General features: G+C 37.4%; 1 protein-coding gene across 1 annotated transcript; it reads left to right on the top strand.

The window, feature by feature from the left end:
* The first annotated feature begins 728 nt into the window (after positions 1-728).
* On the top strand, positions 729-18,832 carry SARAF (store-operated calcium entry associated regulatory factor). The gene is made up of 6 exons (XM_036894338.2): positions 729-1,024; positions 7,996-8,174; positions 12,367-12,784; positions 14,582-14,711; positions 15,368-15,504; positions 18,003-18,832. The coding sequence occupies exons 1-6, from the start codon at positions 925-927 to the stop codon at positions 18,026-18,028; spliced, it is 990 nt and encodes a 329-aa protein (XP_036750233.1). The 5' UTR covers positions 729-924; the 3' UTR covers positions 18,029-18,832.
* Positions 18,833-22,310: the final 3,478 nt, after the last annotated feature.

Below are 22,310 nucleotides of genomic sequence, written 5' to 3'. Positions count from 1 at the left end.
TTAATTTCATAATTACCTATTATCAGTTGATTAATTTATTATTTGATGTTGTTTGCCCCATTCCACTTCTATGTAAGCTCCGCTGGCACAGAGACCTTGTCTGTGTCCTCCATGCCGAAAACAGCCACATATTAAGCATTCAACCTATATTTGTTGAATAAATTAATGAATGAGAAAAATCAGGACTGTCAGACCTCAAAGAATGCCAGTGCACTGTTAGAACTGTTTCCTCTGACTGGTTCTTCACTTAGGTAGTAGTTTCTCCTTCAGATATTTTGTAACTTCTTACTTCTTCTACTTATAAGGAAATATGTAAAGACTGAGCTTCTGAAACCAGACAGTATATTTCCATATTGCCTTTCGCGATAATCTCTGGATTTAGCAAACAGTAATAGAACATGAATCATGTACCAGAAGCTATGCTAAGTGCTGAAGACATACAGCTGAATTAGGCACAGTAATTTCCCTCGCGTGGGTTACTGAGGTTCTGGAAATGCAGTACTTGACTACACTTCGATTTCGCTTTGCGACGGTGTCAATCTCTCCAACCGCTGCAATTTTGCGTTGCAATTTAACGAGCCCCGCGCCAGAGGCAGCAGGGCGGGGTTCTGCCCTCGGCCCCGCCCACATCATTGCATCCCGCCCTTAGCTCCTCCCTCTATGGCCTCGCCTCGCCCCTGGCTCCGCCTGCAGCACCGCGGAGTCCCAGAGGCGGGGCTAGCAGCGTCCACTTCTGCTCCTACAGGCGCCGCAGCGGCAGTGACGTGAGGCCGGCGCCCCGACCTTAGCTGCGGCAGCGGCTCGCCGATCGACCCCATCCGCTGCCGGTGGTGCCGGCTGCCTGCGCAGCGGCGTGCGGACTTCTGCAGTCTGGGTTCCGGCCTGCGAGCGCCTGGCAGCTGCACGCCATCTTCACCCAGCGCGATGGCCGCGGCCCGCGGGCGGAAAGCGGCTGGACGCTGCTCTCTGCCCAGCCTCCTGCTTCTGCTGGTCGTGGGCCCTGCCCTGGGCTGGAGCGACCCTGGTGAGTATCGTGCTCATCAGCCTATTCCGGCCGCCTGCAGCCCGGCGGGCGACCATTTCCGTTCGCTGTCCCTTGAGTCCCTCTACCCTAATTCCTCATTTCCATTCTCTTCCCTATGCCTCTGCGCTCTTGCCTGCTTCTCTGATCTTCCCAGACGTCTTACGGGACGAGTGGGCCCTGTCGGGGAGTGGGCGGGGCGACCCCTATTCTTAACGTCCCTTTTCTCCATTCTCTAGACTCCCAAAATCTGTCCACCTTCTGCTTTCTTGGGCTACGGCCTTCATCCCTGAGTTTGACCGTTTCGAAAGCTCGACCCTCACCTGGGCATCTTGCCTTGTTGTCATGACTCTCTGATGTCATCGTCGCTGACTATTGTCACGAATGCCTGTTGCTATGGCTGGAAGTTGCCATGGCACCGGCAGTCTCTGAGGCACAGTTGATAGGGCTGCTAACCTTGTAGGCAGGTTAGCCAAATCATAGACTATACTATTTATGTGAGCAGGACGCATGCTTCGTATTCTGACCTTCATAGTGAAGTACATTGCCATATGTCAGCTTTTCCCATTGTTTTTCACCGAACAGTAAAATAAAAAAAAAAATTTTTAATTGACATATACTCGACATACATTATTAGTTTCAGGTGTACTACATAGGACATTAATATACATTTATATACAAAATGCTCACCACAGTAAGTGTAGTTACCATCTGTCGCCATGCGAAGTTATTACAGTATTGCTGACTGTATTCCCTATGCTGTACTTTACATACTGTGACTTATTTATTTTAAAACTGGAAGCTTGTGCCTCTTGATCCCCTTCACCTATTTTATCAATCTCCCTAACCCCTCCCCTCTGGCAACCTCCAGTTCTTTGTATTTATGAGTCTGTTTCTGTTTTGTTTTGTTTTGTTTTTTAGATGCCACATATAAGTGAAATCATAAGGTATTTGTCTTTCTCTGACATACCCTCCAGGTTCATCCAAGTTGTCACAAATGGCAAGATTTCATTTTTTTTAATCGCAGGAATAATATTTCATCATATATATATATATATATATATATATATATATATATACCACATCTTCTTTATTCATTCATCTATCTTTGGACACTTAGGTAGTTTTCATATCTTGGCTATTGTAAATAATGCTGCAGTAAGCATAGAAGTGCATAGATGTTTTTGCATTAGTGTTTTCATTTTGAGTAAATACCCAGAAGTGGAATTGCTGGATTGTATGGTAGTTCTGTTTTTCATTTTTGAGGAAAAACCTCCAAAATATTTTCCATAGTGGCCGCACCGATTTATATTCCCTCAACAGTACATAGGCGGTTCCCTTTTCTCTGCATTTGCACCTTCGTTTGTTATTTCTTACCTTTTTTATTCTAGCCATTCTAATGGGAATGAAGTGCTCTCTCATTGTGCTTTTGATTTGCTTTTCCTGACATTGAGCATCTTTTCATGTATCTATAGGTTATCGTACATCTATTCTACATTAGAATTTCAAAAATATTTTCATCTTTTTTTGTGGTGGTACATGATAAGTGATTTCTAGGGAAAAGATTCTTTTGTGTCACTGTTACTAGCATTGTCTAAAGAATTTATGAGATCAATAATATTCTGTGTAGCTTAAATATGTACATCTCTATACACACATACATATACATATAGATTCCCATTTAATAAATGAGGCACGGTGTTAAATTGGAATTATGTAAGAAATGACTTTTCAACAATTAAAACTTCAGTTTTGGTTTGGGGAGTAAAGATTTTGAGGAATTAAAAGTGTACCTTGTGAGTTGGTGATAGGAAATGCCTCTGTTTTTGAACTTAAGCAACAGATTTATTTCTCTAATTTTGTATTTTATTCCTAAGTGCGCAAATGAGAGAGAAGATGCTGTTCGCAAGTACTTGACTTTGAGTAGCCCATTTGACATGGATGTTTTATTACTAATAAATAAAAGGCCAAGTTGGATGTTTCATTACTAGTAAATAAAAAGCCAAGTTATATTTAAATGTAAAAATACATTTTACTTATGTATTCCTAGAAAGTTGTATGTAAATAGGAGACTTTGATCAGAATTTAATTTAAAAATTGGAGTGAAACATTAATTAGTTGAACCCTCAGTCAATTCTCAAATAAAAAAAGGAAGTTTATGGATCAAGAATTAAAAGAAAAAAGGAACCAAGCGGTGAACCGCTTCCTGGTAGCTCTTAAGTCTACCTACTCTATAACAAACTGTTCTGGAACAAAACACCAAAATATTTTGCAGAGTAAATGCAATTGATTTTTATAAATTCCATTTTACCTTAAATTTACTTCAAGGTACTGTTTTATGAAGGTATTTTATTGGGTTAACTTTTATCAAGTTCTTTGGTAAAGCAATAGACACTCCTTAATTTGTCTTTTGTTTGACATTGGATGAACTTAACATTGGCGACAGCTAACATAAGGCAATAATTTGGAAAAAAATTGTACCAGTACTAAAGAGATTGACCTAAGATTTTTCAAAATTCTTTATTGAATTACTTCATATTTAAGTCACTTCTTTGGGTTTTGGCAGTATAGCAGTGAACAAAACAGAGCATCTTACCCCCAAGGCGTTTTACATCTCTTGTGGAGAAATAGACAATAAACAAAACAGGTAAATAGCTTGTTATATCATGAAAACTCGTGTGGACAACGTTAAACAGTGATAGGAGGCCAGGGTGTGCCGGAGGAAGTGGAGACTTTCAAAATATACATTGATCAGGGAAGAAGTCACTGTTAAGGTGACATTTGATCAGAAACCGGAAGGGAGAGGAGGCTTAAATGACCTGCTATGATTTGTATTTTAAAGGCCCATTCTGGCCACTCTGTGGAAAAGACAGTAAGGGGGGCTGGAGGAAGCTGGGAGGTCAGTAAAGAGGCTGTACATAAATTCCAAGAGTGGTGACGGTTTGGGCGAGGGGAGAAGCAGTGTTACTGGGGAGAGTGGCTGGACTCACCTGTTTTTTAAGGAGCTGACATGATATTCTGATGCATTAAGTGTAGGCTTGAGAGAAGGAGAGAAGACAAAGATGACTCTAAGGTTTTTGGCCTAAGTGTGGAGTTACCATTTCCTGAGATGTTGAAGACTATGAAAGAATCAGGTTTGGGGAGCTGGGTTTTGTTTACCTTATGTTTGAGACTTGCAAGTGGATTTGATTTATGAGTCTGGACTCCATGTGACCTTTCACTGTTGTAATTGGTTGAGTGTGGATAGGAGCATTTTGTTTAGTCCTTGTCTTAGTACAGGCTGCTATGACAAAATACCCGAGACTGAGTGGCTTTTATGTCTCACATTCTGGAGGCTGGAAAGTCCAAGGTTAGGCTGCCAGCATATTTGGTGTCTGGTGAGAGCCCACTTCCTGGTTTGCAGATGGCTGTCTTCTTTTGTTCTCACATGACAGAGAGAGGGCTCTGATCTCTTCCTCTTCTTATAAGGGCATTGATCCCATCGTGGGGACTCCATCCTCAAGACCTCATCCAAAACTAATCGCTTCCCAAAGGCCTGCCTCCAAATCCTATCATTTGGGGATTAGGGCTTCAACACAGGAATTTTGCAGGACACAAAACATAGTGACCTTTAGGACCTCTAGGGAACAGAGATGCTGTAGGATTAACATAATGACACCCTTTGTGGTTATAGCTCCTACACATTTTCAGAAATATTTATTGTACTCAATCACCTAATCTACTAGATAATCTTAGGAAATCATATCTAAGCTTCACAACCAATTATAGGTTTGATATTATCTTCTTAATTTTACAGATGAAGGAACTTCTATATAGATAAGTAACTTGGCCAAAGTCATACAGAGAGCAAGTTAGTGATGGGAATTCAGTTCAGGATTCTTTGTGTTATCTCAGTCCTGCTTCCGTAAATTTGTTATTTAGCTGAATAATACCTTCCAACTTTTTAAACCATTGAACATTTTCATTGCTATACTTTTCTTATGTATGAGGTGGTAGTTTGGGTTTCATATATAGCATATTTTATTTTAATAAAGTTCTTGAAATTTTTAAATCTTTAGCCCATGTAGAACTAACTTTTTATATAGCTTTAGGCAGATTTTCTTCTATCGCTGTAGTCAGTTATGACAGTGTCATTTATTAAAGAAGGTGTACTTTTCCCACTAAGGTAAAAAGCTTACTTTATATTATATTTGATTACGACATATATTTGGATTTATTTCTAGACTTGTTTCACAATTCCTTGTCTATTTCTGTTGTAATTCCATACTATTTTGATTATAGGCATTTTATATTAAGTTTTATTTTCTGGTAAAGCATTTCTCAAAAAATTTGTGGCTATTTATAGACATTAATTTTTTCCATAGGACCTTTAAAGTAATTCTTTCCAGTTCCAAAGAAAACCAACTGGGTTCCTGGTCGGAAGTGCATTCAGCTTATTCAGGTCCTTTTATATGTGTATATTTTTTCTTATATGGATAGCATATTGACCTTAAATTTATTTCAGGATACTCTTTGTATATTTGTAGTTTGTCACTAATTTGAGAAAGGCTTTCCATTTTCATTTCTAATTGGATATTACAGGCATAGAAAAGGCTGTCGGCTTTTGGTAATTGATAAAATACCCAGCTGTTTTACCAAATTCTCTCATTATAATAGGGTTGTCTTTTGGGAAGTTCTTTTGGATGATGAATACTCTAAATAAAATGTTTTTTTCTTCTATTGTTTATACCAAGTGTGACAGACGCTATAGTTATTCTCTACCTTCTCTGTGTCTACTTCCATGTAAATACTGGAAAAGCCAAAATTCATTTTACTAGAATCCCTTGATGATAAGTCGTTCTAGTCAGTCCATTGGAGGGATTCTGGGGAAGGTACTTTAAATATTGATGGAAAGTTATCAGTCTTTTTTTCTTTGTTTTCTTTCAGCCCTCTTTTTAATGTTGAAATATTTTAATGTGAATTTCCGTATCATGACAGGCCACCACTAAATCCTTCAGTATTCCTCTGCACCCCCTTTTTTTTAAAAAAAGAACTTTTCCCCACAGGGTAAAAATAACATTACATCTAACAAAAATTAATCCTAATTTCTTAATATCAACTAATTACTTCATAGTCAGATATTACAACTGTCCCTAAAATGTGTAAACAAGTTTGTTCAAATTGCATCTGATTGTAGTATCTCTTAAGTCTTTTTAAATGTAGAACAGTCCTTTTCTTTATGTTCTTGCCTTGCTGAAGGGGTTTTAAAATGATGTTTTTTTTTAACTGTCATTTCTTCTACATTTATTAGCTGGCATTCTTCAGTAAAGTTGAGAATTCCCTTTTCAACTGAGGCTGTTTCAGATTATATAGTTCCTGCTGGCAAGTCAGAATACACATTTAATTTTGAATCTTTAATTACCAATTTTCAAAGTAAGGTACTTAGTAGCCACTTTTAGTGACAAATGAGTTCTTGACTTTCTCTTTGAGCATTATTGTGGATTCTTGGATTTCCATAGATTTGATCAACCATAGTCATTATCTTGCTGGCTAGTCTTTTGCTTTTGGTGTCTTAAGACCTTTCCCATACCAGGATCATAAATATATTTCTGTTGTGCTTTCTTCCAGTATTTTTAATTTATTGTAAGTCTTGTATAATTTTTTAGCCATCACAGGTTAATTTTTGTGCATGGTATACATAATGATCAATTTTTCTAATCCTATGCCAATACTAAACTGTTTATACTCTTACAGATTTAGTTATATGTTTTAATATTTGTAGCCTAAATTTCCTTTCTTTGTTACTGGGTTTCAGTACTGGGTTTCTTTGTTACTGGGTTTATTATTGTTTCATACATTATTAGATTATTTTATGTTGTTATAGTTCTAGTTTTATTGCATCTTGGTTAGAGATTGATAAGTTTGGGAACTGTAGATGCAAGAGGTGTTGGGATTCTTTTAACATTGCAAGAATGCACACCAGTTGGAGGGTGACATGGATGTTGAGTGAACCAGTCCACAGTATCTCCCACTATAGTCCAAGGGTGAGAAGTAGGGAAACTATTCATTTTCCAGTAACACTTTAAAGTGCATGTATAAATACCAGATGTAGTGTCCTTGTTTTGACTTGTTTTTAAACTTCCTCATCAATGTGATTTTTCATTTTTGAAATAGTTTAAATATCTTTAATTTTTTAAATTGTGAAATATTTTAAATACTTAAATACAAAAGTACACAATGAACACCCATATACTCACTACCCAGTTTTATTGAATCCATATTTTACCATACTTGCAGCAAGTCCCCTGCTCCCGCCAAGTAAGAAAACATTAGGGATAGAGCTAAAGTCTCTTCTCTCCTCAGGGATACTCATTTGAATTTGGTATTTAATCATTCTCTTAATCGTTTTCATAGTATTCTTATATACATTAAAATATGTAGTATTATTTTAGTGGTTTTCAAGATTTATGTAAAGTTACCATAATATTCTGAAAATTGTATTTTACTTAAAATCTTTTTACTATCTCTAGTCTGATACCTGAGTTCTAGTTCACTCATTTTTACTCCTGTAGAATATACATATATATATCTCCCCCTATATGAATAGGACAAATTCATCCATTCATGTATTGACAGACATTTAAGTCATTAAATGTGCTTCAGGAGCATTTGTGTACATTTTTTTTGCCATTTTAATTAACCATTGATGTTGTCATTGAATAGTACAGGGTTTCAGGTTAATGAACTTTTGTTCTGATTTTACAAAAATTATGTAGAACTTGTGAGCCAGAAGCAGTAAGGGAGGCCTGCAACCTGCCATGAAAAGTAGCCGTAAAGGTGTGGCCATCTGAATTTTGTGCAGTGGCTTTGGGAAACTATTTCATATTCTCTTTCTCTCAAAGGGGGATAAAGACACTTTTGCAAGTATTTCCTATGGCAGAAGTTTTATTAGGATCAATCTTTCTGTGTGCTCATCTGTGTTCTTACTATTTCAGACAGAATACTGTTGCGGGATGTAAAAGCTTTCACCCTCCACCATGACCGCTATACCACCTCCCGCAGGCTGCATCCAGTCCCACAGTTGAAATGCGTTGGAGGCACAGCGGGATGTGATTCTTACACCCCCAGCGTCGTACAATGTCAGAACAAAGGCTGGGATGGTTATGATGTACAGGTAATATTCATTACACTAATGGCAGTCTGGCATTTTTATTCAGTACTGTGTGTATTGGGACAGTCATATTTTTGGAAGCACGTATGACAAATGTCAGGTTAACCTGTAATTTACAAATAGAAGTCAGTCATTCATTTCCAGGAAGTCCATCCTCCAAAAGAAATGAGCTGGTTTTAGAATATTTCTGGAAACACTCACAGTAACTTTTGTACCATAACTTCTTATAAGACATTAGTAAATTTTCAACACTTTTTATATACTTGGAGCTTGGGGGTAGGGAATCTCTTCTGTTTGTCACTTTCCTCTCATTCAAGAATATCAACCTGCCCTTAAGAAGTATTGTTAAGATGACCAATAAAATTGTAGATTATTAACACTGGGGTACATAATAAAAGTATGTCAGTGGGCTTTATTTATTGACTTCAGGACCCTAGTGTTTTGTACTTAAGGAATGATTTCCTTCAACTTCCAGAATTTAATATGCTTTAGAAATGGAATAGATTTTATTAAGTGAATTCAGTTTAAATCACTACTAATATATTTCTACTTTGTATTCTATCTGCTTTCAAAAAAGGATTTCAGATGGCTGGTCATTAGGCAAGGAAGTTGTGTTGATGATTTCTCCTTCTATCAGAATATTATTTCATAAACCTCTGTGCATGGTCTATGCAAGAGAGAGAGTTCAGAGCTACTGGGTGATACTTATTTCACAACATTTTCCCTCAGTATTGTCTCACCAGGTGAAAGCAGAAGTCCCACTCCCATTTTGCTTTTAAATGACTTCTACAGTTTTGGTGGAAAAAAAGATTAATGGTGAAGTCATTCATTAAACATATATTAGATTTATAGTATACACAAGTGAATTAAGATGGAGTCCCAATCTTCAAGAAACTCTCTTCCCAGTAGAAGAGATAAGACAAGTCTTCAAATTACATGTAGGTGCCAGCAAAGTGTTATAAAGTCATGTCCAGTTGAGGGAGCACGGGGAGACTTAAAGAAGAAGGAACATACTATGTTAGGAAGCAAGGATAAGATTTTTAGAGCTGAAGAGATAGAGAAGGGAATAGCATGAACAAAGAAGTATAGAAGATACTATATATGGACTTATGTTTAATAGCAGGAGAGAGCCTCTTCCAATTCCAAGAGCTTAAATATAATAATTAGAAGCCACTTTTAATGTATTTGACTAAGGAATTGATAATTGACTTGAAATACCTATAAGGATTTATCTTGTTTTATATACATATATCAGCAAGCTTAAATCTTCCTCCAAATAAATTATTAAAAAATAGAAAATAGTGTAGCAATAACAACAAAATAGAAAAACTGTGTATTATCCAAATTAAAATTTTTGGATTTCAAAAGACACCATCAAAGTGATGATAATCCTCTTAGTTGGAGAAAGCTTTTGCAAATCACATATCTGATAGGGGACTTGTATCTAGAATATATAAAGGACTATTACAATTCAACAAGAAGGTAAATAACCAAATTAAAAAATGGAAAAAATGGTTGGACAATATCCATCATATCATAGACAAATTTTCATAAATGCCTAGGGAGCCTAACTGGTTTTCTTGGCTTCACTGGAGATGGCTGGTAATTATAGATCTGCTTTGGTTATGTAACTGTATTCCTATTATGTTAATGTGTGTGCGCAATTTAATTAGTAGTTTAAAACCTATACATGCTGAAGTTACTCTACAAGAAGATATGTCAAAGAAATAACCAATCTTCCCATGTTTTCTTCTGTCTGCTACCTCTATAGCTTTTCTTCTTCCTTCCTAATTACAACCCTTAAATAGAATTCGTGCCTCATATCGAATTTACCGAGTATCATAATTCCTCCAAGTGGTAAAGATACCTCAAGACAAATGCTGGGCATAGAAGCCACAGGGCATAAATATGCAAAGAAGTAAAAAGCTAACCTTTTCAAACAATATGGCTTCTCTCTCACTTACCAACTTTACATTTCCCTGTATGGCCCTGGAAGATGACTGGTTAGCCAGAGACAGGTAAGATTCCTCAAGGGAGGAACAACCTAAGACAGGCACAGTCGCAGCGGGGGTCATCAGGTGAGAAATTGGGGATCAACAGAGGTGAGGCTTAGAACCTCACCCCCCCTGTTTTGAGAGAAATCTTCTGCATCCGTGGATGTTTTATTGCCCTTGTCTAGCTTGGATTAACCCTTAGTCTACAGGCACACACCTGATCATCTACATTTGCTCTCTTACAACACTAAACTAAGTTTTCTACCTTTATCTTACATCTACCTACCACTTCAGCATTTTATTAAAAAAAATAATAATAATAATAATAAAGGGAGAAATGTGGGATCCACATATAAATCAAGTATAAAAATCTAACAAATTTTCATATTTGACCTGATTGTTTATAGTTCATAATGCGTGATCAAAACCGAAAGTTTCTGTGATGACTGCCCTTGAACTGTTCACCATGTAAGAACTTATTCACTATGTAAGAATTTGTTCACCATGTAAGAACTTGTTCGTTATGCTTCAGAAGATTGGAGACTGATGAGAATTAGGCTTGGGGTGGATTAATGATTGTGCATTGAGCATTGACTCCCCTATACAGAATTCTATTGTTGTTAACAACCATTTGATCAATAAATATGAGAGATGCCCTCAAAAAAAAAAAAAAAAGGAAAAAATGTCTGACTAGACATTTCTCCAAAGAAGATACAAAAATGACCAATACACACATGAAAATTGTCCAGCATCATTAGCTATCAAGGAAATAAAGTCAAAACCACAATAAGACATCTGTTCCCATCCAGTAGGATGGCTAAAATAAAAAAGAGGATGATAACAAATGTTGGTAAGGATGTGGAGATACTTTCATACATTGCTGTTAGGAATGTGAAATGGTGCAGTTGCTCTGGAAAACTGTTTGGCACTTCCTCAAAAGGTTAAACACTGAATTACCAGCTATAAGTAATTGTAATAACAGCATTAGTCATAATAGCTGAAAAGGTAGAAACAACCCAAATGTCCATCATTGATGGCTGAATAACCAAAATGTGATAGATCCACACAATGGAATATTATTCAGCTATATAAAGGGATGAAGAACTGATACATGCTACAACATGCGTGAACCTTGAAAACACGCTTAGTGGAAGAAGCCAGTTACATAAGACCACATATTGTATGATTCCATTTATACGAAATACCCAGAGTGGGGAAATCCATAGACAGACTGGTGGTTGCCTAAGACTGGGAGATTTGGGTGGAATAGGGGATGATGACTGCTAATGGATTTGAGATCTCTTTTTGGGGTAATGTTCTAAAATTGATGGTGGTGATGGTTGCACAACTCTGAATACTAAAAATGGTTGAAATGGGTGAATATATGATATGTGAATTTCTATCTCAATGGAACTACTATAAAAATATAAAACAGCATATCTGAAGTTTGAGAGAGGAAGATAATTTGTCCCTTACAGAAAGGCAATAAAACCAATCACATCTATTTTAGCTCATGTCTTAACTTTAAATGTTGTTAAAGAAGCGTATTAGCTATTAAGCTCGAAATACAGTTACAGAATTTAAGCTAAACTTGGGCTTAGGTGTAAATTTTTGAGGCTAGCATGAATTCTTCTAGTATTTTTATAAATATTCTCTAATATAAGAGAATTACTTATTGGATTGGACCCTGGAAAGTTAGTCCATGATTTACTAAAATTTGTATAAAAAGTTTTTTGCAGAAGGTTATATACTGTATCTGATGCTATATGTAGTTACCAGATCTTCATATATGATGCTGTTTTTTAGCCTTAACATTTTTAAAAACCTCTATTTTTAAAGAAAGCATCTTGAAAACAGTGGTAGAAAGTTGATATTTAAACAATTTGCTTTAAATGTACAAATTATGGGACACTTAATATGTTTAAAACAATTACTTACATGTATAAATGAACACTTATGCACCCAGCTTAAGAAGTATTTTAAGAAGTAGCTTAAGAAGTAGAATATTAACATCACCAATATTTTTGAAGCCCCTAGTTTGCCCTCCCTCCCCCACAGAAATACTCATTATCCTGAATTTTGTTTGCCATTCGCTTACTTCATTTTGCAGTTTTATGAGAGCCCTATAGCTCAAATAGTATATGTTAAATGAAAAAAAAATCTTCCAGTTGTAAGAAGTTATTTCTACTTTTTTTTCACAGTGGGAATGTAAGACCGATTTAGATATTGCATACAAATTTGGAAAAACTGTGGTGAGCTGTGAAGGCTATGAATCCTCTGAAGACCCGTATGTGCTAAGAGGCTCCTGTGGCTTGGAGTATAACTTAGATTACACAGAAATTGGCCTGAAGAAACTGAGAGAGTCTGGAAAACACCACGGTTTTAGCTCTTTCTCCAATTATTATAACAAGCTGTACTCCCCGGATTCCAGTGGCATGAGCGGACTGGTTATCATCGTGGTGCTACTTGCTGTTGCCTTTGGAGTTTATAAGTTGTTCCTTAGTGATGGTCAAGATTCTCCTCCACCATATTCTGAGTATCCTCCATATGCCCATCGTTACCAGAGGTTCTCCAGCTCAGCAGGATCCCCTCCCCCAGGCTTTAAGTCTGAGTTCACAGGTATGTTTTCCCCAAGGCAAATGGCCATAAGGAGGGTAGATGTGAGGTCATGAATCCTGGCCTGGTTTCTGAAAGAGAAAATGGTTGCATTGGGAAACCAGAGCAGATTTGGCTTCTCATTTTATTTTTTACTTTCAACTTCTTTTGCCTCTTCTGTTCCTCCATAAAGATAATTGTGATTACTCTTTTAAGGATGCAGGATTAAATTGTAAATCATCTCAGTCAGAAAACTTTAACTCTTATCTCACATGATACACAAACATCTATTCATTAAGTATTACAGATCTCAACATGAAAGTTTCCAGAAGAAAAGATAAGGAAATATTTGTCATGACAAATAGGCAAAAATTTCTTAGACACAGAAAGTACCAGCCATAAAAGAAAAGATGGATAAATCTGACTTTAAGTTAACAATGTCTAGTCATCAAAAGACAACATTGAGAGACTGAAAAGGCAAGCCATGAACTGGGAGTAATATTTGTAAAATATATTTCCTATAAAGGACTCCACAAATCCGAGGAAAGACACCACAGTTTTAAAAAAGGACAAGGACTTGAACAACCACTTTATAATAACAGGCACTATCCAGATGTCCAATGAAAATATGAAAAGGTGATGAGCTTTAGTCTTCAGGAAGATGCAGATTAAATGCACACTGAGTTCATGTAACTGTCATAATGGCTCACATTAAAAAGCTGTACCAAGTAAGATGGCAAGGACGTAGTCAATGAGAACTTACTGAAGGAGAACTTACTGAACAGAAGTAGGATTTGAAAATGGTAAAACATTTTGCAAAATGGTCAGTACCTACTAAAACGTAAGCATGCCTACTCTGTGACCCAGAAATTCCATACCTAAGAGAAAGCATGCATATATGCACCAAAAGACATGAAGGAGAATATTCACAGCAATTTCATTCGACAACAGCCAAAAACTGGGAACACAATGGCCATAAACATTAAAATGAGACACATTATAATTTTTTTCACAGGATGGAATACTACACATCAGTTAAAAAAACAGAAACTGACAGATGCAGTAGTGGGCGTTGACTCTTGTAGATGTAATGGTGTGCCAGACATAAAAGAGTACCTCCTGTATGATTCTATTTATAAGTCAAGACTGGGTAGAACTAAAACTTGGTGAAAAGTCAGAGTAACCTTACCTCTGGCGTGGGTGGGTGTCTGTTGGGAATGGTCATGAGGGAGCCTTCTGGGGGTATCCCAGAAGAAATGTCTTATTGATATGGGTAGTGGTTATATGCATGGGTACATATGTAAAAATTTATTACACTGTACACATAAGATCAGCGTACTTAATGCATATTACATATCATTTTTTTAAAAACTTTCTCTGAGCTGAAGACACTTTTTTGGTGCCTTTAAGTCCTGACTTCCCAACTATTATCTGGCTACCTCCACTTGGATTCCTCCATTAGATACTCAAGTATTGCTATCACCTGAAGCTTTTCCAGATGTTAACAGTATAGAGAGAAAGCAGCTGACAAGCAGGGTTGTCATCCAGTGGTTGATCTTGAGCAGGACAAAAGTGGCTTTATTGGGATCCTCTATCCCCCCTTCCCCAAACACATCCCTCTTTTTCACGTCTGTGCGAAGGGTGCCCCAGTTGTAAACCAGGATTTTTTTTAATACACTTTTTGAGTACACCTTGTTTATAAGTTTGGTCTTGAGTATTATTAATAAACAGTATAAATGAAATCACTGCAAGGTTATCTTTGGTTTTGTAGGCTATGTTTTGTTTAAGTGAGGATACCGTATAAATCCTTTTTATTTCTAGGACCACATGGTGCAACTTCTGGTTTTGGCAGTGCTTTCACAGGACAACAAGGATATGAAAATTCAGGGCCAGGGTTCTGGACTGGCTTGGGAACTGGAGGACTATTAGGATATTTGTTTGGCAGCAATAGGTAGGCTTTCATTTATCTCATTTGCTTTTTAATTCAACATTTCTTTAGAGGCTTCTTCATTTTGCTTATAATTTGACTAGATTTGGTGATTTGGCTTTGTTATGGAAAATAAATTATGTTGACATTACCCTATTAAATCATTCTCTGGGGATGGGGAAGGTACAATGTATGTGCTTTGATCAATATTGTACATTATTTTCTTTCATTTTGTTTCTTCTTCCTATGTCATTCTAACATATTATGAGGTAATAAAAAGACTGTATACTTGACATCTGAGAAGATGAGGTAGGAAAGAACCCATTTGGGGACCATTAGCAATCCGGTTTGGTAGGAGAATGATAGAAGCAAGGCTGGAAAGAGCTTGAAGCCAGATTTTGTAATGTCTTCAGTATTATTGGCATTTTAGGTTCAGATTTTATTTGAGTGCTAATTCAGAAAAAAGAGCCTTTTCTCCCTGTTACTTTCTTCCCCCTTGGCAATGACTATAACAATACCAGAAATATAAAATAATATTTGTTTTATGTTAATCCCAGTATACCAGAACATTGAGGAAAAAGTACTTTTAAAGATTTTTTTCCTGCTAGTTTAGGAATAGGAAGGTATTTAACAATTAAAATCACAAGAAAAATGCCTGACATACTTTTTATGTTTAACAGAGCAGCCACACCCTTCTCAGACTACCCGCCCTCCTACTCCAGCACATGGACTAGCCGTGCCTATTCACCGCTTCATGGAGGCTCAGGTAGCTCTTCGGCATATTCAGGCCCAGAGACAAGAACCAGAACAGCATCAGGTAAGAACAAAAATATACAAGTTCCTGTTAAGTATGTATGAGTTAAGTGCAGAAATAGTTTTAGAACTTAATGATGATTAACTGATGGGTATAAAGCAAATTATGCTAAGTGAGATGAGTCAGACAGAAAAAGACAAATACTGTATGGCTTCATTTATATATGGAATCTATAAAACAAAACAGACAAATAAACAAAGCGAAAGAGAAGCAGACTCATAAAATACAGAGAACAAACTGGTGGTTGCCAGAGGAGACAGGGGTGGGGAGATGGACAAAATAGCTGAAGGGGATTAAGTGGTGTAATGTTTCAGTTATAAAATACAGTGAATAAGATAGGGAGGTAATGTATAACATAGGGAATGTAGTCACAATAAGATCATGTAACAGCTTTGTATGGTGTCAAATGCTAACTGGACTTACTGTGGTCACCATTTCCTAAAGTATATAAATACTGAATCACTATATTGTGCACCTGGAACTAGTACAATATTGAATGTCAATTATTCCTCAATTAAAAAAATATTGTAGTTATTAAAAAAATCACAGTTTTATTTGGTATATCCACTAGAAATAGCACAATTAACTGAAATTAAAATATAATTTAGGTTCATTCTTTCCTTTCACTTCTAAATATTCTTTAAAAATCAAACAGGGATTTGGTTTAGATTCCTACCACTAACCAAGGTTTTTAACTTAAACCTTCCTGGAAATTGGTGTCCACATATGTTTAGGTCTGTGATCCCTAGGGATCTATTAAGCTCTAAAATGGAATTTTCTAGGTAGAAGTTTAAACTGTTAAATTAAGTAACTAATGGAGCCTAAACCATTTATAGCAGTAAATAGAAGTGACATGGGGGAGGGTTACAGACCTTCAATAGTGAGCGTTAGTCACATCCCCTCCCCCCTGCCACCACACACACACACTCACACACACACACACACACACACTCTCTCTCTCTCTCTCTCTCTCTCTCTCTGTCTCTCTCGCACTCACACACACTACCAGACAGGTTACAAAATGAATAAAACTCAATAAAAATGTATTGAGCCACACTTTAAATGTAAAAGATATGATTGTAACATTTATTGCATTTGTTAAGAGGAAATTTTGTAAAAAGCAAAGATATAATATAAAAAATAACTATTTGGAGTTAAAACAGCCAGCTTATGAGCAGAGAGTGGGAAGCAGTGGGTAATGAGCCGGCGATAGATTGCCATAGATTGGATTTGTCTTCTTCCTCAAGGGGAAGTGACTAGAACAATGATTCAATCTCAAAATTGGCAGAAAAATATATTAAATATGTTTTGAAGTGTAAGAAGGGAATTCTCATAGTGCTGGTGTGAATATAAATTGACATAATCACTTTGAAAAACTGCTAGGCATTACCTACTGACATTGAACGTAAGGATAGTTAAGACCCAGCGGCTTCACTCTCAGATACAGCAACAGAAGTGCATACATTGGAGCACTGAAGGACAAGACAGGAATATTCATAGCATCCTCATTCACAATAGCCTCCACCTGGGAGAGACCCACACCTGTCAGCAGCAGGAAAGTGGATGAATAAATTGAGTTATATTCATATATTGGAATACTGTACAGTAGTGGGTATGAATAAACAGTTGTATGTGGTCCTGTGATTGGAGCTACCAAATACAGAGAAAGGAGCCAGATACAAAACAATATATGCTGTATGATTACAACATTTGTATTTTATAAATATACATGTTTAAAAACAAATATAACTAACCTGTGGTGTTAGATGATAAGATAGTGGTTACTTTTTGGAGAATAAATACAGAGATAGTGATTAGTAATTGGGAGGATATATAAAAATATAACTCCATAGGACATAGCATGACAAAAGACTTATTCTTAGTGGAAACAAAAATTGTAAAAAACCTTAAGTGCTGACTAGAAATGTGTGGAATTTATATGAAGAAAATTGTAAAACATTACTAAATAACCAAAAGGAAAATGTGAAAAAAACTGAGGGACTTTCCAGATGGGAACACTTGTCATTTTGTAACCTGTCTGGTAGTGTGTGTGAGTGTGTGTGTGTGGTGGCAGGGGGGAGGGGATGTGGCTAAGGAACGCTCACCGTTGAAGGTCTGTAACCCTCTCCCATGTCACTTCTATTTACTGCTGGAACTGTGAGAGGGGGCAGGGCATGGTTTAGGCTCCATCAGCCTCTGTCTTTAGCTTAGACTGAGTATTGCCTGTTCCACGTAGGCTGTACCATGGAACACATCTTTAGTTTCTTGACTAAAAAAGTTACTTGTGGCAGGTGTGTGAGCGTTTAGCAGACTTGATGACGATCTGATGACTGTCGGGAGACAAAGCCTTTGTCTTGCATGGCCCAGCCCTTGCTCATTCTCTCCTTCCCTCATGTCTCTCTTACTCTTTTTCTAACAGTAAACATGTACTACTGGTGTAATTTTATAACAATTCTAATGCATTTAAAAAGTGAACATAAATTTTACTCTTTTCATTCTAGCATATGGTGGTACCAGAAGACGATAAAGTAAAAAGTTGGAGTAAACATTGGATGCAGTGAAATGATTGGATGCACCAGAAACAAGAATTTCTGATTTTTCATCTTTCTTTAAAAAAAAAGTGCTACTTGCTAACAAATAGGGAAAGGGAATATGTGAAAGTTCTTCAGTGTCTTGTCTTCTATAGCTTTTTGTATTCAGTTATTTGAGGCTAAGAGTTGATAGATGACAAAATGCTTATGTAGAGAATTTTATGTTAATGTAACATGCAGATGTGTATTACAGTTATTGAAAGTGGCAATTACTGTGGAAAGCTGAAAACATACTGTTTAATTTCTAAAACCTGTGATGCCATAAGAAGCATTGAGAATGAAGACTTTATGCCAATAGATAGTGAGTATAAAAAATGTCAATTTTAGGTGGTTTTAGTTAATGAGTCATTATCGCATAGAAACAATAATAATCTCTTTGGTGTTTGCTGTTCTTCAGACATTTAAACCAAGCTTTGGACTACTAATTATACTTATTTCTGGGGTTTGATCACTCTGAGCTCAGGAGCTGTGAATCCTTCAGTGGTGGGGGAGGTTCTGGTAAATGAGAGTGACCTTTTGTAGGAAAAGGTAGAAAGTAAGTATCTAGAAGGTTGGCGTGAGTGTGTGTGCTGACAAAAATGCTTGAAACCTCTGTGTTCATCACTGAAAGAGGTGAAGTTCAAAAGTTTCAACAAAGGTCTTTGTAAAGCTAAACAGTCAATCAATTCTTTGTGGAATCTCAAATATTGTTGTAGCACTCTGTTCCAATCTTACATTAAAAATGACAGAAAAAATAAAAACGAGCAGGGGTTTTATTCTCATTCTTTCTACCAGCCTTGACCCAAATGGGTGTTACTTTTTTAATCCTTTTTTTAAAGGAAAAGGGGTTTATGTATAAGTTCTGTCTCCTTAAACAAGAATTTCCCATGGTGGTCTTCCTTTTGCTGCCAGCCATGTAGTAAATGTTTTCACAAAGTAATTTATGATGGGGAAAAAGATGGTGGCATGAAAAGTGAGGCAGAAACCTCCTCCCAAAACCATATATAACACAAAAATACAGCAAATACAGCTAATCCTGAAAGAGCAACCTGAAGACTGCAGAACAGACTGCCTACATCTGGGGAAAAGAGAAGACCTCACAGAAAAGGGTAAAGTAGCAAAAAATAGCAAAACTGTAATCTGGTGGGACCCAAGCCCTCCCCCCACCCCAGCCCACAAATGGGAGGAAGAGAAATGGAGCAGGGAGGGAGTAGAAGCCCAGGACTGCTGGATACCCATCCCCAAGCCCTAGAGATCTGCTTTGGGAACATGATCCCACGTTACATGGTGCTCTGGAGATTTAGTAGGGTTGGAGAGCAAAGACAGGCAGAATACTTAGACTGAGATTCCAGATGCTTGTGGAGAACAGGTATGCACAACTGGCCCCCTGGGACAAAAGAAAGGCGGGCACTTTGAAAGACCTCCCAAGAGTGGGAGGGGTGCTAAAGGGGAAAAGATTACAAAGAGCTTGCTGCTCAGGAGAAAGGACAGGGAGACAAAATCATCCCAGCACACTCAGCCCAGCAGGTTGGGAACTCTCAGGAGCTTCAGATGCTCCATTTGCCTGGCTGGCAATGCAGCCCTGAGGCCCCCCACTGCTGTATGCAGCCTGCTGCTCCTTCCTCCTGGCAGGCACTGGACCACTCACCTGCTGCCCCCACCACATGCCAGGCCAGTCGGAGGGCAGCCCCACCTACAGAAGCTACAGGGGTGTAGCACAGAGGCTTCTCGTGCACTTGGCCCATGACCTGGGACTGGAGGCAGGCACTACAGCCAGGAAGCAGGAAAGAGCTCTCCCCTGGGGCAGGCGTTGGTGCTGCTTGCCTGTGATGCCGGCCATTGCTACAGCTGCTCGGCAGCTCCAGAGAGTAGAGCTTCTGGGCACTAGAAGGCGCTGCCTGCACAAAGTTATTTCATAGGAAACACTAAAATGAATGAAATGGCAAAGGAATTTGGTCCAAAGAAAACTACAGGAAGAAACACCAGAAAGAGGGCCCAGTGAAACTGAAATCACCAACCTTGATAATGATTTCAAAATAAAAGTCATAAACATGCTCACGGAACTACAGAAAAATATTCAAGATCTCAGGGAGGACTTCAACAAAGAGAAACTTTGGAAAATACAGTATCTGAAATGAAACATACGATGGAGGGATTTAAAAGTAGGTTAGATGACGTAGAGGAAACAGTAAATGAAATAGAAATTAGAGAACAGGAAAACAAGCTGATGCACAGAAAAAAAGATCTCTAGGAATGAAAGAATAATAAGAGAACTGTGTGACCAATCCAATCAGAACAATATTCTCATTATAGAGGTACCAGAAGAAGAAGAGAAAAAGGGACAGAAAGTCTCTGAGGAAATGTTGAAAACTTCTCCAATCTGGGGAAGGAAATAGTCTCTCAGATTATGGAAGTGCAGAGATCTCCCAACACTAGGGACCTTAGGAAGACAACACCAAGACATATAATAATTAAAATGGCAAAGATCAAGGACAAAGACAGTATTGAAAGCAGCCAGAGAGAAAAAATATCACTTATAAAGGTAACCCCATCAGGCTATCATCATACTTCTCAGCAGAAACCTTACAGGCCAGAAGGGAGTGGCATGATGTATTTAATGCAATGAAACAGAAGGGCCCTCAACCAAGAATACTCTACCCAGCAAGATTATCATTTAAATTTGAAGCAGAGATTAAACATTTTCCAGATAAGCAAAAGTTGAGGGAAATACTCCCACAAACCATCTCTACAGTGTATTTTAAAGGGACTGCTTTAGATGGAAGTGCTCCTAAGGCTAAATTTCTCTGTCATTAGAAAAAATGAAACCACAGTCAAGGAAGTAGACCAATTAATTATTAAGTAAATGCAAAATTAAATCAACTACTCACAAAGTCAAGGGATACACAAAGAGTATAGAATATGACACCTAATATATAGAGTGAAGGAGGAAGAAGAAGAAGAAGGGCGGGGGAAGAACCTTAGATTGTGTTTGAAATAGCATAATAAGTGAGTTAAGACAGACTGTTAGATAGTAAGGAAGCTGCCCTTGAACCTTTGGTAACCACAGATCTAAAGCCTACAATGGCAATAAGTATATATCTATTGATAATCACCCTAAATGTAAATGGTCTGAATGCACCAATCAAAATAAATAGTGTTACAGAATGGATAAAAAAACAAGACCCATCTATATGCTGCCTACAAGAGACTCACTTCAAACCCAAAGGCATACACAGACTAAAAGTGAAGGGATGGAAAAAGATACTTCATGCAAATAATTGGGAGAAAAAAGTAGGAATAGCAGTACTTAGACAAAATAGATTTCAAAACAAAAAAAGTAATGAGATAAAGAGGACACTGCATAATGATAAAGGAAGGGGTCAGTCCAACAAGAAGATATAACCATTATAAATATCTATGCGCTCAACATAGGAGCACCTAAATATGTGAAATAAATACTAACAGAATTAAAGGTGGAAATAGAATGTAATGCATTCATTTTGGGAGACTTCAACACACCACTCACTCCAAAGGACAGATCAACCAGACGAAAAATAAGAAGACAGAGGCACTGAACAACACATTAGAACAGATGGCCCTAACAGACATCTAAGAACACTCCACCCAAAAGCAGGAGTATACGCATTCTTCTCAAGTGTACATGGGACATTTTCCAGAATAGATCACATACTAGGCCGCAAAAAGAGCCTCAATAAATTCAAAATGATTGAAATGGTGCCAACCATCTTTGCAGACCACAAAGGTATGAAACTAGGAATAAACTATGCAAAGAAAACAAAAAAAGCCTACAAACATATGGGGCTTAACAATATGCTCCCAAATAATCAATGGATCAATGACCAAATAAAAACAGAGATCAAGCAATATATGGAGACAAATGAAAACAATACCCAAAACGTGTGAGATACAGCAAAGGCAGTTCTAAGAGGAAAGTATACTGCAATACAGGTTTACCTCAAGAAAGAACAACAATCCCATATGAACAGTCTAAACTCACAATGAAACTAGCAAAGAACAAAAGAGGCCCAAAGTCAGTAGAAGAAGGGACATAATACAGATCAAAGCAGACATACATAAAATTGAGAAGAATAAAACAATAGAATCAATGAAACCAGGAGCTATTTCTTCAAGAAAATAAACAAAACAGATAACCCCCCAGCCAGACTTATCAAGAAAAAAAGAGTTTACACACAACAGAAACAGAAATGAGACAGGAAA

Source organism: Manis pentadactyla, chromosome 7 (assembly GCF_030020395.1).
Source record: "Manis pentadactyla isolate mManPen7 chromosome 7, mManPen7.hap1, whole genome shotgun sequence".
Taxonomy (NCBI): Eukaryota; Metazoa; Chordata; class Mammalia; order Pholidota; family Manidae; genus Manis; species Manis pentadactyla.
The sequence above is the reverse complement of the archived record's forward strand: the minus strand, read 5'-3'. Positions and strand labels throughout refer to the sequence as shown.